The sequence below is a fragment of the Urocitellus parryii genome, chromosome 1 (assembly GCF_045843805.1).
Source record: "Urocitellus parryii isolate mUroPar1 chromosome 1, mUroPar1.hap1, whole genome shotgun sequence".
Classification (NCBI taxonomy): domain Eukaryota; kingdom Metazoa; phylum Chordata; class Mammalia; order Rodentia; family Sciuridae; genus Urocitellus; species Urocitellus parryii.
The window spans coordinates 144,162,980-144,183,966 of record NC_135531.1 but is presented as its reverse complement, the minus strand read 5'-3'; the positions used below and the strand labels follow the sequence as shown (position 1 = coordinate 144,183,966).

Here is a 20,987-nt window from a genome sequence, read left to right as displayed (position 1 = left end):
TGAACTCATGATCCTCCTGCCTCAGCCTCACAAACCTCTGGGATTACAGGCATGTGCCACTGAGCCCAGCTGATTACATGTTCTTAAATATGACTTGACTTACCTGGGCTTCCAGTCTGAAATAAAAGGTCATGATTTTTTTTTCACTTATCACCCTATTCTTCCCATTTTTTTATTACAATGAAACACAGTATATCTGCAGTCACCACCTATTGAGGACTTAACTGTATATTAGGTGATGACTGAAAAGTTTTTACGTCCATGTGTGTACTTAAATTTCACAGTGATCATCCAGCAGGTACAGCTATGATCCTCATTTTACAGGTAAAGAAATGAAAGATAATAGAATTTATTAAAGAAGCCAATACTTTCTTTTATTAAAGAAGCCGATACTTTTTTCCCCCACTGTACATTTTATTTGTATTATCTCTTATTTTTCATGAATTCCTATGAGGTAAGTAGAGTTATCCCCTCTGTTTTAGAGTCCACGAAGATGAATAACTTGTCCAGTTGATGGCAAGCCTGGATTTAACCCATGTCTTTCCGACTCTAAGGCTACTCTGAAAATCCCATGCTGCTTCCTTCTGATCTCCCCTTTGGAGCCTCTTATACAATAAGGGTTCTTCTTTGTTTTACCGAAAATGCTTTAACGCAATTTAGAGGGCCTGCACGTCTCTGGGTCCTCCCCAACTCCCATTCTGGCTAATTGTCTCTAATTCCCTCCCCATTTCTTCACATTTTTTTTTTTTTTTTTTTTTTGGATAGTAAGGATTCTATGGTTGAGGGCTAGTTTAAATCCTTAGCATTCCTCAGAGTAGCCATTCTTCCCTCCACTCTATGGATACTAAGAAATGGAGCTCGAAATGTGGAGCCACTTGCCCCAGATCACACAGCTGGACAGAGAGAGAGAGAGAGAGAGAGAGAGAGAGAGAGAGAGAGAGAGAGAGAGAGTCAATCAGGGATTTTAAAACTATGTCTATTTTTAAAAAATAACTTTATTTATTTATTTATTTATTTTAATGTGGTGCTGAGGATCTATCCCAGTGCCTCACACATGCTAGGCAAGCACTCCACCACTGAGCCCCAGCCCCACAATGTCCTTAAATGAGGATTCTCTGCGGATAAACTTTGGGTGGGGGTGGGGAGCATAAATCCCCTGGAATTATATGTAGACTTTTATGTGTTTGTGTGTACACAGTTTTCTGTGGAAAAGCTCAGAACTTTCATGGGATTCTCCAAAATTTCTGCAATTTCCCAAATGGTTAGGAACCATAATTTAATTACAAACACAAACAAACACCCAGGAATGAAAACTCTGATGAAGATCTTACGAAGATTGTTTTTCTCCCTCTTAGAAGTCTAGCAGGAGCATGCAAATTCTTAACCCTCTAAGAGGATTCATTTCATTTATTTCTGGGAAGCAGAAGTACGTGCAGTGGTCCCAAATTGTTCCCTAAAGCCTCGATCACCATTATTTATGGACTCCTAAAGCCAGAGGAAATAGAGTGGACTGGGATTAAGTCCCCTGCTGATTGTATCTCAGGCTCACTTTAATGGCTTCAATATCTCCAGTCCTTTCTTTCTAGTCTCCTCCTGGTCTCTGGGTGGCTTTGGCTGGGGTTTAAGAGGACCAAAATGCTCATGAGTACATCGCCATTTTGGTGGTGATTTTTGTTTGTTCCCCTTCTTGCTCTGTCCTTTCTGAAATCTCAGTTTCCTCAAACTGTACAATGAGGATAATAATAAAGGGCTTTTAAGAGACAGTTAGGTGAGGAAGTGCATGCGTGTATAACCATTAGCTGGTAAATGACTGTCCTCATGAAGGATTCCTGTGTTCGTTCTTTACATTTCTGCTGCTAGTCCCCCTCACACGTCTTCCTTGTTAGGTTAATCCAGAAGGATAATAAGAGGCCGTTAGTATCCAATGTCCACTGACTTGCTATTCCTGATACATTCATAGACACTTTGTCGTTTTTATTATTTTTTAAATTACTAATTACACTGGGGAAATAGCTCCTGAGTGACAAAATTATGAACTTGAGGAAGTTTTAAAAATCTTATAGTAGTGATTCTCTAAGAACAGAGTAAATGTGAGATTCTGAACGCTTTCCACTGACTCCTTTTTAGGATGCTCTGCGGAACTGGCAATTACTGGCTTTATTGCTGCGGGTAGACGTCTTTATTCTCCCTCCATTGTTTTCTCTTTCTTAATCTATGCTCAGTTTTTTGGTCCCCTCCTCCAGTTATAGAGTCTTTAGTCTGCATCAAGAGAAACTCTACCCAGGATTGACATCCTCACCTCCACTCTTTAACTGCATAGAAATGGAGCTCAGAGATGCAGTGACTTATCCAAGATCACACAGCTAGACAGAAGCAAAGCTGGGACTCATAGCCAGGATCCAGGTATACTGATCATGAGTCTATGAACTCCTAGAGTGAGAGGTGGGTGTAGAGGGAAGTGTTGTGTGGAATACTGGGGAAACTGAGGCACCGAGAAGACCAGTGATTTGAGAGAGGCCTTTCAATGAGTTGGGAAGAGATCTGCCACCAGAGCCAGTTTTCCCGATCTCATGCATGGACGGCCTTTGTCCCAGGACTGGTAGGCGTTACCTCTCAACAGAGCTCCCTTGAGGCAGGGAAATTTTATATTCACTCCTAAAGTATTAGGATTCCCTTTTTCCTCCACTCCTAAATGGTTCATTATACCAATCACCAACATGAAGTCAAAATAGTAGACTAATTCAAATTTAATGCACCTGAAAAATGCAAGTCAAAACTACAAGATTCCATCTTGCTCTAGTCAGAGCAGCAAGGAACAAGAAAACAAACAACAATAAATGCTGGCGAGGTTGTGGGGAGAAAGGAACACTTGTACATTGTTGGTGGGATGTACATTAGTACAGTCACTCTGGAAAGCAGTTTGGAGATTCCTTAAAAAAACTAGGGATGGAACCCCCATATGAACCAGCTATCTCACTCCTGGGTACTTTCCCCAAAGATATAAAATAGGCAATCTACAGTGACACAGCCATATCAATGTTTTTTTTTAAATTTTTTTAAAGTTATCAATGGACCTTTTTTGTTGTTGTTTATTTATATGCAGTGCTGAGAATCAAACCCAGTGCCTCACATATGCTAGGCAAGCGCTCTACCACTGAGCCACTACCCCAGTCCCCACATCAATGTTTACAGCAGCACAATTCACAATAGCTAAATTATGGAATCAGTCCAGATGCCCATCGAAAGATGAATGGATTAAGAAATTGTGACACACACACACACACACACACACACACACACCATGGAGTTCGTTAAAAATAATGAATTTATGGCATCTCTGGTAAATGGATGGAAATGGAGAATATCATTCTAAGTGAAATTAGCCAGACTCAGAAACTCAAAGGTCAAATGTTGGTTTTTTTTTTTTTCCTCATATGCAGAAACTAAGAGTACAAGAAAGGAAAAGGTGAAGGAAGGATAAGATTACATAAAGAACTAATTAAACACTAATTAATAGATGAACAAAAGAAAGTCTAGTTGAGTAGAGGAAGGAGAAGCAGGAGGAGGAAGGGAAAAGGGGAAGGGAAAGGCGGGTTCATGAACTTAAATCTATTTCCATGCATGTATGAGTTTGTCAGGATGAACCCAGCTACTCTGTATAATAACCATTAAGCTCTTAAAAAAAAAACATTAATGCACCCAAATGCACATGAGAACTTGAGTGTAAATCTAGTAAAATTGGAAGTAATAGTGTAGCTCTGATAATGTAACATTTTTCTTTTTCTTTGCTTGTGATTTTTGGCAGTAGCTTCTTGTGGTTGTTTATTTATTTATCATTTTTAGTTCCAGGGACAGGAATGATTGCAGAGTGGGGTAAGGATGCTTTGGGAAACATTTTTTTCCTACTACTGTGTGTTCTTTGAAAGCCAGCACAAGCTTCACTGTGCTGCTGGCCTCTCCATGGAGTCAGAGGATCGTCAGAGGAAAACCGTAGCTGGAGATGGAACTTTCTTATCTCTCTTTTGTAGTCTGGTGTTTGGTTTAGACACATGGAAAAAGGCAACATGATCTTTACTTGCTACTCTGTATGTGGCCCAGGACATAAAAACCAGGAGCTTCTGGACCGTGTTCTGTGGGAAGGGGTGGGAAAGGACTCCACATTTTACTGGCACAGACAGGTGTGTGGGGAGCAAGCCGTCTTGGGGCTTCATGTTTTGAGTTAGAGACGTGAAAAGTTCACTGGGGCCTGAAGAAGTGAGAGATGGATGCTATCTTGGAAAAGAGAGCCAAGGTCAGGGATGGTTTTACTCAATGTTCTTTGCATTGGTTCTTCCAAGATGAGATCATTTCATTGATGGGGGATGAGGGAAGGTCCTGCAGGGTCACCTAAGGGCAGGGAGACCAGCTTGAGCAAACACAGGGAAGATTGACAAGAGCGTGAACTCACTAGAGATGGTTTCACAGTCCAATTTGAGCTAATGGAGACAGGAAGCTGTGGTTAGATTCTTAGGGACTTGAATGGCGGATTGAAGAATTTAGATTTCATTCATTCCAGATTCCTCCGGAGGAACCGTTCATGACTTCTGAGTAGGGAATGCCTTTCCAGCTCTGTCTTGGGGACAAATGCTCTGGCAGGAGAGTGGCAGATGTGTTAGAGGAGCAAGCCTGGAGGCAGGCAGGTTACCCAGTGGGCTCCTAGAGTATTTCAAGTAAGAGAGGAATGTCTGGACCTGAATGCTGGTAGCAGCAATGGTAGAGAAGGATGCACCAATCACTTAGGACTCAGGAGTCAGAGGACTTGGTCACAAAAGAAAGAAGGAAGCCACTTGGGAGAACTGGGTTGGTGGGATGGGTTAACTGGTAAGGGAAGTGCAGAGGAAGAGCAGACTTTGTGTGGAAGATCTTTCGATTGATTGACACGCCTCTGAGAAATGGCTAGCAGGCAGTTAGAAGTGTGGGTCTGGGCTGACTCCTGATGCCAGGGTGGAGGGGGGTGCCTTTCATCATTGGCACTTACCTTATCAAAATACTTACTGTGATGATGCACAGAGTAAATGCTAAGAACTCGCCAGTCTGCCCTGATTTCTTGTGTGTGACCTCAGGAGGGATGGTTCAAAGATATGATTATTGCTAATTGCCCTTAATTGAGTGCTTATTATGTTCCAGGGCTGGGCTCAGTGCTCTGGATACAGTGTGTCCTTCTGAGGCATTGTCTAGACCTGTGAGGAAGAGTCTAGTATTCTGTCCGAGAAGAAGAAACAGGTTTGGAGAGACTAAGGAACGTACCAGAGTTTGAGCTACGGGTCTCTTGGGCTCTTGAACCTGGCCCCTTAAACACTTCATTGTGTCATCAGCCAAGGGGGGATGAGGGAAGCTCCTGCAGAGTCACCTAAAGATATTGGGAGGTGAAGGGAGAGATGAAGAGGTGCAGAGGAGGGTCCCCTTTCCCCCTGCCCTGTTTGAAGGAACACTAGGGAGAAAGTGGTGGGAGAAGAAAAGCCAGTAAGGAGGTAGACAGGGAGATATCAAAAGCAAGATGGGATCCAGAGGGCACAGGGTCAGAGGAAGCTGTCAAGGGTTAGGGAGGGTGTAGCTGTCTGCAAGGAAACCCTCAATGCTGTGCACTGTGGCGGGGGGGGGGGGTGGTGGCTCAAAGAAAAAGTGCAAGAGAAGTTAGAGTTAAGAGGAGGAGGCTGAGGAGCTTGTGCTTAGAGTCCATGCAATCTATAAATATCAGACCAGGCCTTGGGTGGGGTCACGGGAGCTTTGTGAAAATATAGATCAATCTGCTGAAGCCAAGACTTGCCACATAAGAACCCCATGAGATTGGCCAAGAAACTGTATGTGTAGAAATTTCCTCCTGAGATTCTTTCTTAGCCATCCCAGCTGCAGTTCTGAGAAGCAAGTACAGTACACTCTGCTTATTTTACATAGAAGGAAACCGAGGCACAGATGCATTTGAAAAGCTCAAAGAAGAGGAGGGACCAGCCTTTTGGTGAGACTCTTCGGGTTCCCAAATGAGAGCTGTTTCCCCCATTCTGCATTGTTTCATTAGATAAAAGGGAGCCCTGTTGGAACTGGATGCTTTTCTTGGTCCTTAGTTGATCAAGGGCATAAAGAAGTTATAAGAGGAATTGTCATTTCTCAGTCTAAGCTCAGCATAAGGAACAGAGGGGAGCAGAGAACAAGGTAGAGCTCAGGTTTGCTCACGAATGTCATCGTTAGAAGCGAGAAATTGGATGCTGTTGATTTCAAAGTCCACGTCTTCCGTGAGGCATTAGCAGATCTGTTTTATCTCTTATTCCCGGTGCTGCTCCCAGACTTGAATCGGTTGGTAGGCTGACATTCCGGGGGATAAAGCAGAAGGACAGACAGTGGATGCTCACGATTCTTCTCACAGTCGCATTATATCCTATCTGCCGCACAAATGGTATTTTTTATTAATAAAGTTGGAATTGAATCCATGTAATTCTAGCATCTAGCAGCTCACCTTCAGAAAGGTCAGCCAAATAAGATCAAAGACAGTTGTCAAGCTTCAAGAGTTATGTCTGGCAAGTCAAACACAGAGGGGAAAAGAAGTTAAGTGTGAGGCATTGAAACAGAACACAGAGTCGGACCAATGCTGGACTGTGACCTCTCTGCACGGACAAATGTCCTCCTATTATTGATCCAGGGAGGGGCTTCCAGGCTCTTAGAGAAAGTTCTGATTTCACAGGGGTGCAGGGTCCATGGGTCCTCAGTTATAAGATCTCTGTTCTCCTCACTGGGAATAATTCTATTAATAAAGACAAAATTGCCCTTGGCAAGAGCATGCCACATGCGGTTGGTAGGTGTGATGAGCCCTGCATGCTCAGAAAGAAGGGAAGTGGAATCTGTAATCAGATGTCATTGCTATATCACTTACTAGCAATCATTATTAGCTGTGCAACCTTGGGCATGGCCTGGGACCTCTCAGAATTTCAGTTTCTTCCTCTTTCAATCATTCTTTCCAAGTTTACTTAACTCATAGAATCATTTTGAAGCTCAGTGGAAACAGCATACGCTTCATGTCCTTCTGATGCTTCCGTTGTGCTCATAATAATCATTGATGTCAATGTGCATTAGGATCTCCTTCCCTAAAACTGTACCCATATAGGTGGCAGCTGACTGGGGTTTCATTCTAAATGGATTGCTTATTATTGCATTCAGTATCCAGAGCAAATCTTTGCAGAGCAAGAGTTCTGTGAGCTCTTCCCACATTTTACAAAGTCCATCAAACCCAGAGGACAAGAGCTTGAGCTCTGCAGGTAGATAATCTTGGCTCTGAGATTTGCTCTGCCCCTTCCTAGCCACGTGATCTTAGCAAGTTGCCTAACCTCTCAGGGCTGCAAAAGTTTCCCACTGAAAGACAAGGACAATAACCATGCCCACTGCACAGCATTTTCTGAGGATTAACTGATGTCAAACATGGAAAATACCTTGAGCTGTTGTTTGGCTTGTGGTCAATTCTTAGCTGCATTATTGTTGTTGGTACTATCAATAAATAATTCCAAGGCTGCTTGGTAGAACATGAGCCTTCCCACAGCCCTGAGTCTGGAGTTACTGATCAGCTGGTCTGGTTGTAACAGAATGCCAGATATTGCCCTCAGAGAGGCATCAGAGGGAACAGGTGAGAGTGGAGAGGTCTTATCTTTGCTTCGCTGACAGCCTTAGATTGGTACCCAAGAAAGGAGCCTGAGCCGGGACCTCTGGTGATGAGATTTTGCTGCTGGGCTATCTCAGGAGCATGGAGGGTGGAAGCAGTTTTCCAACCTGGGTGTCCCTTGAATATTGGTGTTCTAGAGTTTCTGTTTCTCTCCTGTTTACTTCTCTTGTGTGAAATGTGACAGTATCTCAGCATTCCTTCCTCTCTATGATCCTCTTCCGGTATCAACACAATTTGCTCTCTGTTCTCTTTCAAAAAAAAAAAAAAAAAAAAAAAGAGGCCCACACCCACTTTTGCTCTGGTAGCTAAAGAACCCCCAACTCCTGATGTTCTTCTCTTTGGTTTATTAATTAAAGTATATATGTATTGTGTTCTTTTGGCTCATTCCTTATAGAGGCTTCCAGATTTGAAAAAAATATATATGTGAGTTCAGTAAATGGGTGTCTCCACTTTTTTTCAGGGGAGTTCTGAAGTCCCATGTCTATTAGTGCTGACCGGCAAGTTCAGCAAATAAGAACAGTGTGTAGAAGTCAGCAAACACAGGTTCTTGTCACTTTCCTTGGAACTCACTACTGTGAAGACTTGAGCAAATAAACTTCTCTTTCTCGATTTCAATTTCTCCCTTGACTAAATAAGTAAATAAATAGATAGATACATAGATGGATAGATAGGAAGCCAAGGAGGTAATTTCGAATTCCTCCCAATTCTAAAATATTCAAATTGCCATTTTTTGGGATACCTTTGCTTTCTCTGGATTTCTTAAAACCATACCACCAGTGATCCAGAGAGGGCAGCATAAGCCAGGGGTTCCTCACCAAAGAAAAGAAACTCAGAAGGCCTGCAGTTGTCACTTTCAGAATCCTAGGATTGCATTAAGATTGTAACGGATGAATTGACTTATTTCAGAACTAATTTTGTTTGGGAAGTGGATCCACATGAGTCTCGGGGTCTATCAAGAGTGTTAAAATGTACCCACTGAGAAGATGAAGTGCAGTTATTTCTCATTGATTTCTGGCTAGAATTCCTCTCATTGGAGAGTTTTTGTTTTCAAACTGGATTTTAATGCACTCTTTCTTTTCTCCCAGAGTGGCTGTAATCCAGTCTTTTTCTTGAGTCATTCGGATTTGGGTTCAAATTTCCTGTTATTGTCCCTTTATTGTCTGAGTTATCTTGGGCAAGTGATTCAACAAAATAAATAAATAGGAAGTAAAGGAGGTAATTTCTTTCAACTTTAGTTTGCATGTCTATAAAATGTTTTTTGTAAGTATCAAATGTGATGATTTACATAAAGGGATTGCCACTGTGCCAGGCACCTAGTTAAGTGTTCAATAAACTGATTCTGGCAGGAGTCTAGTAATTTAAAGCAAATTGTTACTAATGAAATGGGAGCAGGGATGATATTTAAAGTGAATTCTTAAAGGACTTTTGAATGTAAAATGTCAATGGCAGCTCAGAATGGCACATAGCACGCGTGGTCTTTGCTGAGTGAGATTGTGGGTTCTCCCACCTGAGGCAGAATCATGTGGAAGGAGAAGTCTGTCGTCACCTGAGGGTCTCATTGGAAGGCTCTTCAGATTAAAACTGTGCACAGATAGGATGCATTTAATTTCCTGACTCCACTGGGTTGTTTTTGCACCAATAGGCTCAGCATGCCAGGGCCCAACAAACTTTTTCTGTACATTGAGGTACATTGAGGCCTATGGGCCACAGTCTGGTCTGGGTGGCAGCCACTCAGCTCTGCCACCAGAGCGCAGAAGCAGTCGTAGCCAATATGGAAAGAAATGGGTGCCACTGTGCATCCATAGAACTTAGGGGTACAGAAATCTGAATTTTATAGTAATTCTTCTCTTTGCTTTCCCCTCAACTCTTTAAAAATATGGAAATAATCCTTGGTTTGTGGACTGTACAGAAATCCTCCATGAACTGGACTTGACCCTCAGGTCATATTTTGCAAACCCTTGACTACATCATGCAGACTCAGGAGGGTTCCTTGGAAGGGACAGGTGGATGCTCAGCTTTTTCCCAGGGCTCTTGCAGAACAGCCCCTGAATGCAGCTTCCTACCCTATTAGGTTTTATGTCCTTAGATGGTCAAAGTGCAGTTCTTAGTGCCATAGTTTTCTTGCTTAAAATTTATTGACTTTGCAGGTTACAGAATAAATACATGCTCTTGTGAAAAAACAAAAAGGTTAAAACTTCATCAAATGAAAGTTCATATGTGTTCCCCTCTTATGAGCAAGAGATAATCCCTGTAACAGTTTCATATCCACATAATAATATGTTTTATTATTTTTTACAATTTTTTTCCTCTTTCTATTCCTCCTTCTCTTCCTTTTACAAAATTATCCTATGTTCTCTTAAAAATTTTTTTTTGGTAGTTGTAGATGGACAGTCAGCCTTCATTTCATTTGTTTATGTTTATGTGGTGGTTGAGGATCGAATCCAGTGCCTCACACATGCTAGACAAGCCCTGCGCCACTGAGCTACAGCCCCAGTCCACATTCTGAGTTCTTTTAAACTCACTTTAAATTTTATTCATATCCTGCTACTATATCCTGCATGGATTAGACTAAATGATATGAAATATTTCTTAAAACAATTAAGAAAAAACTTTTGTCTTTTTTATTACCATGTATTAATTGTAAGAACTAATGGGTTTGACTGCAACGTTTCCATACATGAGTATATCCTTTGATCATGTCCACCTTCCTTAAAAACTTTTTATTTTCAAATAATGTTAGATTCACAAGTAATTGCAAAATCAGCCCGGAGAGGTGTCCTAGGCATTTCTGCCGCATCCCCCAGTGGTAATGTCTTATATACATAGTCCAAACCAGGAACCTGACATGGGCACAGTTCAATTGACTACTTATTAAACCTACTCAGATTCTATCAGTTTTTATAGATACTCATTTTAAATTTTTTTTTATCTATAAAAACAACATCAATCAATCAACTTCTATTGGGCATCATTCTTTATTGGTGCTGTTAGATCCAAGGGCATGTACTTTTCTATTAGCACCTCTCCAACCCTTGTTTGGCTGTGGGCTGCTGGGTTTCAAACAGCTCTCTTCAAGGTTTCACTTAGAAGGTCACCTCGGTGCTGCTTCAGAAAAATAACACACAGCCTCCGAGTTTGCTCTTGACTCAGACATCTTGGAGAGTTTCCAATGATTCACACATGATATGAAGAGTGTTTTACTGCTAAATTTTTCTAACTATTTGAGAATATTTAGAAGTTATGCAAAAGTACTAATGAGAACAGATTTAAATTTTTTTCAGTTATAGGTGGACATAATATCTTCATTTTATTTTTATGTGGGGCTGAGGATTGAACCCAGTGCCTCACGCATGTGAGGCTAGCGCTCTCCCTCTGAGCCATAATCCCCGATAACAGATTTTTAATTGTCTATAATCTTACCATTCAAAGTCAGATGTATTTGTTTTAGTGTTTCTTTTTAGTTTTCTTTGGGGAGCAAGAGGCATGCGTGTGTTTCTGTATATACTTTTAAGTATCCACACATTCATTCCTTATGCTAACTTAGTACTATATCCTTTTTAAAAGATTAGTATGCAAAGATAACTTCCTCAGGTCATTCAGATTTCTTTGTAATAAGACATCCAGAATTATAAAAGTGAAAAGGACATAGAAGATCAGATGGTAAAATGTCAGCATTTTCAGATGAAGGCTGTATAGCTCAGAGAGGGGAAGTGTCCTGGCCATGGTCACACAGCTAGCAAGCATGGGATAAGCACTTACTGATGGTGGAGAGGGTCCCAGGATGCCAAAGTAAGAGAGGTTATATGACAGGACTTGGAAGTCCTCTAAAATTGGGGTTGTTACAGGAATTCCATTTTGTCAAGGACCCTTGCCTACCAAGAAATCAAGGGACCACTTCACTAGTTTATAGCAATAATTCTAACTACCAAGAAATCCCAATGTTAGTGTTTTTCATTTAAATAAATGCTTGCCCTAAAGGGAAATGTAATATTAATCAGAGGTTTTGGTGAATGTGTAAGTTCAGAAAAAGTTTTTCTTTAAAAGATTTTCAAAATTTTTAAATAACACCTAATAATGCTACCTATCTGTGGGGTACCTTGTGATATTTCAATCCATGTATACAGTGTGTGCTGGTCAGATCAGGGTAACTGGTATGTTCATCACCTCAAACATTTATTTGGAACATCAAAAATCCTAATGGCTATTATGAAATATACAATTACTTGACAGTTACCCTATTCTACTGGAGAACATCAGAAGTTATCCGTTCTACCCACTTTTCTCTGTAACCATTAACCAATTTTTCATTCTCCCTTCCCCCTGAGCTTTCCCAGTCTTGCTCAACTTCTCCAAGATCAACATATTGAGCTTCCATATATGAGTGACAACATGCAGTGTTTTCTTGCTGTGGTTGACTCATTTCACTTAATATAATGTCACCCAGTTCTATATTGCTGCAAATGACAGGATTTCATTCTTTTTTATGACTATATAATATTCCTCTGTATATTGTATACATATCCCATTTTCTTTATCTGTTCATCTGTTTGTCGATAACTTGTTGATTCCATATCTTGGATATTATGAAAGGTGCTGCATTAAACTTGGGAGTGCAACTATCTCTTTGACATACTGATTTCATTTCCTTTGGATATACTCAGAAGTGATATTTCTGGATCATATTTTTAGTTTTTTGAGGAAACCCTATACTGTTTTCCATAATGGTTGTACTGTTGTTACCCTTTATCCAAATCCTTACCCACCAACTTTTTTTTTTTTTTTTTTTTTTTTGGTCTCTCCAATTATAGCCATTCTAGCTAGAGTAAGGTGATTTTGGCTTTGTGGTTTTGGTCTGTGTTTCCTTGATGATTAGTAATAAGCATTTTTCTTATACCTGATGATCATATGTATATCTTCTTGAAGAAATGTCTCTTTAGTTCACTTGCTCGTTTTTAAATCAGTTATTATTTCTTTTTGGCATTGAGATGCTTGAGTTCAAGTTCCACATTTATTCTGAATATTAATCCCTTGTCAACTGAACAGTTGACAAATCTTTTCTCCATTCTCAAGGTTGTCTCCTAACTGTTGATCTTCTCCTGTGCTGTACAGAAGCATTTTAGTTTGCTATGACTCCGATTTTCAAGTTTTGCTTTTGTTGCCTGTGCTTTGAGGACCGTATATATATAAAAAAAAATCTTTGCCTATTCCAATATCCTGGAACATTTCCTCTGTTTTCTTCCGGTAGTTTCATAATTTCAGTCTTACATTTAGGTCTGTGGTTCACTTTGTGGTGATTTTGCAATAGTGAGAGAGGTAGGAGGGCAAAGGCTATTCCTCAAGAAGGTCACAGTCCGAGGTTCTAGGTGGAGATGGTTTGGGGATATTGTTCAACCCACTACAATGCCCCGCTCAGAACTGCTTTCTAGAAACTTCCGGGAGTTTTCTGTCTCTGTCTGATTGTTCTTTATGAGATCCCAGAGCCTGGAGAATCTGAGGATGAGGAGACACAGCCAACAGGGAAGCCAGGGGTCTTGACTTGCTTAGTCCTCATCCCTGCCCACCAGCACGGTGACTGGGGTTTCCGTTGCTGTTCTGCATACAATGCTGTAGCCCCTGGCGAGAGCTTTCCTTCTGGGCTTTTAGCCTGCTCCAAAGAAGAAGTGGGGAAAAAAAAATGTGCTCCTTGATATCCTGCAGCAGTGTCAGTGTTTGCAAAATGTCTCTCCCATTAGGCAATTGCAATTTAAAACACAGATTAGATTTGATAAAACTGACCCAGGCTGGCGCTTCCCTTTGATGGTTTCAATTTCAGGTTTATCCATCACTAGTGATTACAATGCAACAGGCTTTTGACAGAACAGGAGTAGGAGTTTTGAATTCTTACCTGCAATTTCCAGCTCCAGGGGATAATAGCAGAGAGAAAAACAACAATAACTTAGTTGTAGGATATGAAAACAGGCTGAATTTCCTCCTTGGGTTTTGATGCTCTTAGGCATTCGACAAGTCGCTTTCCCTGAACAACAAATAAGCTCTCTGGTACCAATTATGAGCCCTACACAAGCCAGCACATTTCTTCTTTAGCCTTAACTGCAAGTAAGCTTGGAACGGGGTGGTGGATTTAATGATCCATCTCAGCAACTATTATCCTAGAGTCTATCCAGTCTCTCTCTCTCTCTGTGGTTTTTACATTCGGCTTCTGTTTCATGGTTTATTGTAGATGTGATTTTGTGTCTTCCTGGAGGTCTTTCCCCCTGCTCTCCTTTCCAACACATCTCTTTCTGATCTCTCTGACTGTTTTCTCTGTTTGTTTGTTTTCCCTCCTCCACCCCCCTCTGCCCACATTTTAATGCTGATGATTCCCACAGTTCCTGCTTTTCTCTCTGGACAGGCTGCTCTTAGATTTCTTATTCACTCTGAGGATTTTAACGGCTCCTTGGATACTGATGACTCCCAGATTAGTATCTCCAAATGCACTTTTCCAAAATTTCATTCAAACGTATCAATTGCTTGTTAGGCAGGTAGTGCTTGTGTGTGTGTGTGTCCCGGGGGTACCTTAAGCTCCTTGGCCTCTCTGAGCTCCACCCCTCTCTCTCCTAGACTTGCACTTCTGCTTTCTTGTCCCTGTTCCCCATCTTGGCTGACCTTTATGTAGTGCCTTCGTGACTCAAGTAGGAATTGGGAGTAAATGAAGACTCTAACCTTTCTCTTACTCCACATTCGGTCTCCATATCCTGTCATCTCCCTACTGAACAGTTCTGATATCTGTCTGTTGCCCTTCATTTCTACAAGTTCTGAACTTCAAACCTGGAAAAAAAAAATTCTTGGCTGGATTGGTCCCTTATCCCCGCCTTGGACACTATCCTACCAAAACATTTCTGTGGTTTCTCCCTACCTTAGACTCAGGGAGACTTCCCAGCAGCACCCTCCTGGACTGGTTTCTGCCCACCCTTCTTCTCCGCTGCCACTCCAGCCCCTGGTATTGCCCACAGCCACTCACCACAGACAGGGCACCATGTTGCTTCTTGCTTCTGTAACTTCCCTGTCACCATTGCGACCAGGGAGTGCCTGGGTCACTATTCCCTGCCTGGTTAATTCTTACACAGCCTTAACTGTGCTTATTCATTCAATAAGCATCTAGTGAGCACCAAAGTATGTGACAGGCAGCGTTAGGGTCCCAGCAGTGAACAGGCAGAAGGGACTCTTGGAGCTGCATCCAAACAAGACCTTCACTGAAGGCCACGTTGAGCCATGTGCCACATTACCACCTTGGTCTGGGAGGCTGAAATGATCTTTTGACCCCTCTTCTCCAATGTGCTGTGATTTCTCGATGGTCGCAGGGGCTGTGCCATATACACCCCAGTATTCTTAGTGCCTGGAATGGTTCTTGGCACTGGGTAGGTTCTCAGTAAAGTTCCCTTGTCACTCAGCTGTTAGTTATGAGTAATTAACTCCACGTTTCAGGAGAAGCCTGCCCTTCATATGAATGCTTTCTTGGCCCTTTAGAACAAGCCTGCCATCCTAGACACACCCGATAGCCCATGCACTTTCTTCACAGAATTTCACACAGTTGCGATTGATTATCTTTTCCATTACTTACATAACAGACTTGTGTCATGTGATGATGGGGACCCTTCTAAGAAATGCATCATTAGGGGGTTTTGTTGAGTGTAGCCTACATAAATCTGCAGGGTACAGCCTGGGATAAGTGGCCCTGATTTGTGTGGCACAGCCTATTGCTTCTGACCTGTCACAAAGGAAAAACATCAAGTTGAGCACAAGAGAAAATCATGCAGTGGAGAGACAGGGGGAACACGAGCTGTCACGAGGCTGTGGGGGTCACAGGGCATGCATGCGGCTTTATAGTAGACATTTTTTTTTTAAAGCATAAGGAATATACTCTAAAATAACAATAAAGCTCTATTATAGCAAACACACAAGCCAATAACAGGCACGGGTTGGCAGGTATCATATACTGAATATAATTAAATGTCTACCCTTTCATATGACTGGCAGTGCGGAAGGTTTGTTCACACCAATGTCACTGCAGGTATGTAACACTTTGCATTGTGACATGATGACACCTAGGACATCACTAGGTTATGGAGATGTTTTGGCTCTGTTATCATCTCATGGGACCATTGTTGTATATGTGGTTTGTTGTTCTCCAAAATGTTGTTATCTGGGGCCTGGCTCCATTTTTATTAAATTTGGTTTTCTGCAGTGAGTTGTACCTATGAGTTGTAAGGTGTGGCCAGCACCGTGTGCAGCCTGTGATACATGCCCCATAAATACAGGTTAACTGACAGAAAGACTGACAGATTTTCATGCTGGAAAAGATCCTGAAGGCACTGCTGGGGTCTCTGGAAAACTTAGAGCCGAGAGTCTCATTCCTACCTCTGCAATGGGGATGTTCCTCGGGGATGATGTTGGAGAGCAGATGAATTTCCAATTAGAACCATGTCCAAACAGATATGCCTAAGTCAATTATAGAAAAAAGGGAAGATGGTATCAAAGCATGAAACAGATCAGCTGAAATTCCAGAGGGCCTTGAAAGAACGATTTCAGGAGGTAGTTTTTTATTCTCCCATAGGAAACATATAACCATTTCTCTCTCCTTTCCTTCCCAGCATCCGAGATGACAAGTCCCACACAAAGTAAATCAAAAGAGGTAAAAGACCTGTGAAGTATGTGAAGTATCTGACTTAGATTTTAAAAACCCACAGTAGAGGTTTGCATAGATGAACTAGGGAGAGCAGAAAATTGCTCAGGGGGAAAAAACATGCATTGCAACTATTACAGAATACTCAAATAATTTGTAGGCTTGTACTCGGGGCAGACATAATATTGATTGCCACTTCTACAAGTGCAGATGTTCTGAAAGAGAAACAAAAACAATATATAAAAACACACAAAATCATTTCGAGCTCCTTCTGTGTGGCCCGGGATTATTGACATACCGCAGAGTCTACACCTGCCACCAGCGTTCCTCTTCATTTCTGAGGGTTCCCTTCATTTATTTTTATTATTATAAAAATGACTGAAGTCACTCTGAGTGAAAAGTCCGGTCAGAACAGATGTCTGCGAAGGAAAGGGACGTCTCCTCAGAGACAATCTGCTCTCTTTATCGTCACTGTCCCCACAGCCTAGGGCATTCTGTGTGTTGGAGAATGGGACAGGAAGGGAGGAAGGACATAGAGAGTGTGGCTGGTCAGTGGGTGATAAATAGTGTATGTTTGCCAGGCCTCGTGGCCCACGTCTGAAATCCCCATGACTTGGGAGGTTGAGGCAGAAGGACCACAGGATCAAGGCCAGCCTCTGCTAATTAGTGAGACCCTGTCTCAAAGTTAAAGGGAACATAGCTCCTTAGTAAAGTGCTCCTGGGTTAAATCCCCAGTACTACAAAAAAACCAAAACAAAACAAAACAAAAAACAAACAAACAAAAAAACAGGAAAAGAAAGAAGAAAAAAGTATGTTTTATGATAACTAGCAATATTGTTACCAAGTTAAAAAAATAGTGAAAAAATAGCATTATTTTTACATTTTTACAATTCTGTACCTCATGGGAGACTGGAGGGAGCCTCACACCTGCATTCCACATCCTGTGTGAGGGAGAGCCTTGAATGATGTCATTGCTGGTCACATGACCTCTGGGAAACTCAGGACAGAAAGACAGTGAAAATGGCAAATAATGTCCCCAAGAATCATTCTGATCTCATGGGCTCCCTGACTCCACTTTGAGAATCACTGCAGTAGAAAATTTGAAATTGAGCTTCATTTTCTCTTAAATCCTGATTTCTCTAGAAGCCCAAGTCAGCCATGATAAGAACTGTACGGGCCCTGGGGGACCACAGGGTTAGGCAGTGGCTGGGAAAGAGATTTGACACGGCACCCAGCATGCCTACTTTTCATCCTCCGACCCCTGAGCCTCACGGCCCCTTATGCCTCATGTCCAAGACTTAGGAAAATTCAGAGATATAAGTAAGATCTTCCAGGTTTTCACAAAAAAAAAAAAAAGTTTTTTTTTTTTTTTTTTTAAAACCTAACTTGTAAGACTGACTTTATTTGGACATGGAGACACATTGGGTAGCTCGGGGTGGAAAGTGGTCAAATAGCTGGAGATTGGAAGGCATTATGGGGACGGATGTGACTTCTGGTGTGGACATTCTGAATGAGTGGGCCGATCGACTGCCTTGCCTGTGTCTCCCCAGAACCACGAGACCAACCTGGTGGTGATGGTCGCCTCCTGCGTGGGGTTCGTGCTGTTGGTGTCGGTGGCTACGTTTCTCCTTCGAGGTAAGCTGGGCAGGACCGGCAAGGAGGAGCCCTTCAGAGCAGGGTAACTATCTGGGGACCCCACCGTGGACACTTTCTGCATCCTGTCCCTATCTTCCATCCTCAAACAGGCTCATCTCTTATCACAGTCCCCATCCCAGCCAGGGAGGTTACAGGTAAACCCATCTCCATAAGGTGCTAATGGCTTTGTGGACTGTCCTGGTAGAGTTTACATTACCAAAAAAAAAATAAATAAATAAATAAAATTTAAAATTTAAATAAATAAATAAATAAATAAATAAATGCACCTTCCCTGATTGGACACTTACTCTGTGTGCTTCCTGACCCAGGACTCTTTTTTTGGGGGGGATGGGGGGTACTGGGGATTGATCTCAGTGGCACTCGATCACTGAGCCACCCCCCCCAGCCCTATTTTGTATTTTATTTAGAGACAGGGTCTCACTGAGTTGCTTAGCACCTCCTTGTTGCCTAGGCTGACTTAGAACTCGAGATCCTCCTGCCTCAGCCTCCCAAGCTGCTGGGGTGACAGGTGTTTACCTGGCTGACCCAGGACTCTTGACATGCTAGTGGTTCCGTCTACCTTACTCCCTTAAGTGGTAGGTATTATTGTTGCTGTCTTAGGGCTGAAGAAACCCTTGGCTAGGGTGGCCCCAGGAAGAAAACCATAAATGATCTTGGGCTGCTGAGTTCCCTAAAAGCAGGCTTTCTTAACCTAGGAGCTACAAATGTCCTTCATGGGGAGATGCAAATACCTGGAAATCATTTGCAAAAATGTTCATATGCTCGAACCTACATTTTTCAGGGGACAGGGTCCATTTTTTTGTAATAAATCTTCAAGCTGGTCCATGACCTTGAACACAGACCCCACCCCACCAAAGAAAGACACAGACACTGAAACACTGCACAAAGCCAAGAAACAAGAGTTGGTGGTTTTCTTGAAAAGTACAGACACATGGCCGTAACTGATACCCCTTATAAAATGGAGAGAAATTATCGTTTCAGGGCAGCCGGTCGCCAGATGAGACTAGCAGCCATCTCAGCTGGTTTGGGCAATAGTGAAATTTGTGTATTTCAACACCTGTCCCAGGTGAACACCACAAAAGGAAATTTAGAACTTCATGGAAGCCTATCAGCCATATTAGCTGTCACACAAAGTCATAGTTACAGTTTTGGGGAAATTCTCGGTAGATCTCATACAGAAGTGTTTGAAAACCTAAATGAATACTTTACTTCTGGGCCGGCGGATGACTCATCAGTAAAGCCGCTCCCTGGGGTTGCCCTCACGTGGGAAAAGCTGAGTGACTCAGGGCTCCTTCTTAGGCCCAGCCTCCACCTGGGGAAAGGTGGCTTCCTGGCCATCCGTCTGGGAGGCCTCCCTTTGGGCTCTCTGGAAGGGAGCACTGGGCTTTCTCCAACATCCCACTCCTTCTAGCACAGCCCCGCTCCTCACATTGCCGCCTTGTCTTTTCAGGGAAAGTCACGAAAACCAGTTGTTTGCAGAAACACAAGAGGTAAATTCATCTTGCATGACTGATTGTTGTGATGATTATACAAGCTGTTACAAATGATTAGATACTACCCAGCGGTTTAATGACTCATGCTTGTGTTCTGATTAAACACAGCGTTGGAGAGATGTGGCTTTAGAGGTGGAAAGGTTGTGGGGATTTAGCTCACATTAACCTCTGTCTCAGTTAATACTATATATGTTAAAAAAAATGGAAATACAAAGGCAGGTGGCATTAATAGAAGTATAGCACGCAAAAGAAAGAAGGCAATGTGTCACTGTACTCTGCTTGAACTTTGTTCAACCCTGGGTGATTGATTTTAAAAATATCTTGTTAAATTGGAATTCATTGAGAGGAGAGTTGGGACGATGGACAATGAAAAAAAAAAACACTCAGAATATTATTCTTGGGATTTCATTCCTCTGCCCAATGAATTTTATATATATCTGACTTGTTCTATAGCTTTTTGGGAAATAAAGAAAAAGGTTTGGTGTAGGTTGCTGATGAAGGTCTTGCTGTCGCTAACTCATTGCATTGAGAACTCAGTGTCATCAACAAGCTGGGAAACTGGGGCTCCCCAGTGGGACTTTCCAACATCATACTTGATGATCCTTTTGGTAAATAAATGCATAGACCATGATCGTATATTTTAGTTTGCTAAGAAAGTTTCAATTTTCTTGAAACAGTTAGGCAAACACCCTTCATGTCCTGCAGTCTCAGTTTTCTCATCTTTAAACCTAGAAGCTTGGACAGGAGGGACTCCAAGCACAATTTTCTCTAATGGCCTTGGTCAGTTGCAGGGTAATTTAGCAGCATCTGTAGTGTGTGTGTGTGTGTGTGTGTGTGTGTCCCTGTTCTTGGTGTTTTCCCTTACCAGATTTTCTTCTCTTCACAGATTAGACAAACTTGGAGAAAGCAAAAATGCTCTCAATGACATGCATCATGGACAGGACGATGAAGATGGGCTTTTCACTCTCTAACTTGCTACTTTTTCTTAGGATTGAGCAAGGCCCTGATGTTTGAAATTTCCATTTAAGTCTTGTGGTGTTATAAATTTCGTTTTTTTTTTTTAATGTTTCGACAATTGTGTTGATGTTGTGGATTCGGTTTAGTTTTAATTTCACACGTGAGAGGTCTTTGGGCGACCGCGTCTTCTCTGCCTCATGCTTTAACCATCTCTGTAGTGTCACTGATCAGTGATCTTCCATATGATACCTGGGTAACCTCATCACCACGCCATGGCAGGAGTCCAGCCAACCTGAGGGCTGCTCTGAGATTAAGAAATATTTGAAACAAAGTCCGTCTCTGATGGCATCTGCTTCTGGGTCCCTAATGAATTCCTTGCGCTGATACAGAACGTGTCCAATCTCTCCTATCTGGAACCTCTCCAGAGGGTGGCAGGAGAACTTCGCGTCTCTATCCTGCCTTGCTTCTGGGATGCGATTTCTGGCCCGTCCACCACCGTCGTTGGTTTCCTGTTCTACGTGTTTGTAATTCTTCTTTT

The 20,987-nt window shown here is 42.1% G+C and overlaps 1 protein-coding gene across 1 annotated transcript in view; it reads left to right on the top strand.

Moving 5' to 3' along the window:
- Window positions 1–20,557, top strand: part of Timd4 (T cell immunoglobulin and mucin domain containing 4) — a 33,582-nt gene extending 13,025 nt beyond the window's left edge. The window contains exons 6-9 of the mRNA XM_026388325.2: window positions 16,312–16,352; window positions 17,894–17,978; window positions 19,450–19,489; window positions 20,379–20,557. Of these exons, the coding sequence (XP_026244110.1) occupies window positions 16,312–16,352; window positions 17,894–17,978; window positions 19,450–19,489; window positions 20,379–20,463 (251 nt within the window). The 3' untranslated portion in view covers window positions 20,464–20,557. The remainder of the gene's footprint in view (window positions 1–16,311; window positions 16,353–17,893; window positions 17,979–19,449; window positions 19,490–20,378) is intronic.
- Window positions 20,558–20,987: the final 430 nt, after the last annotated feature.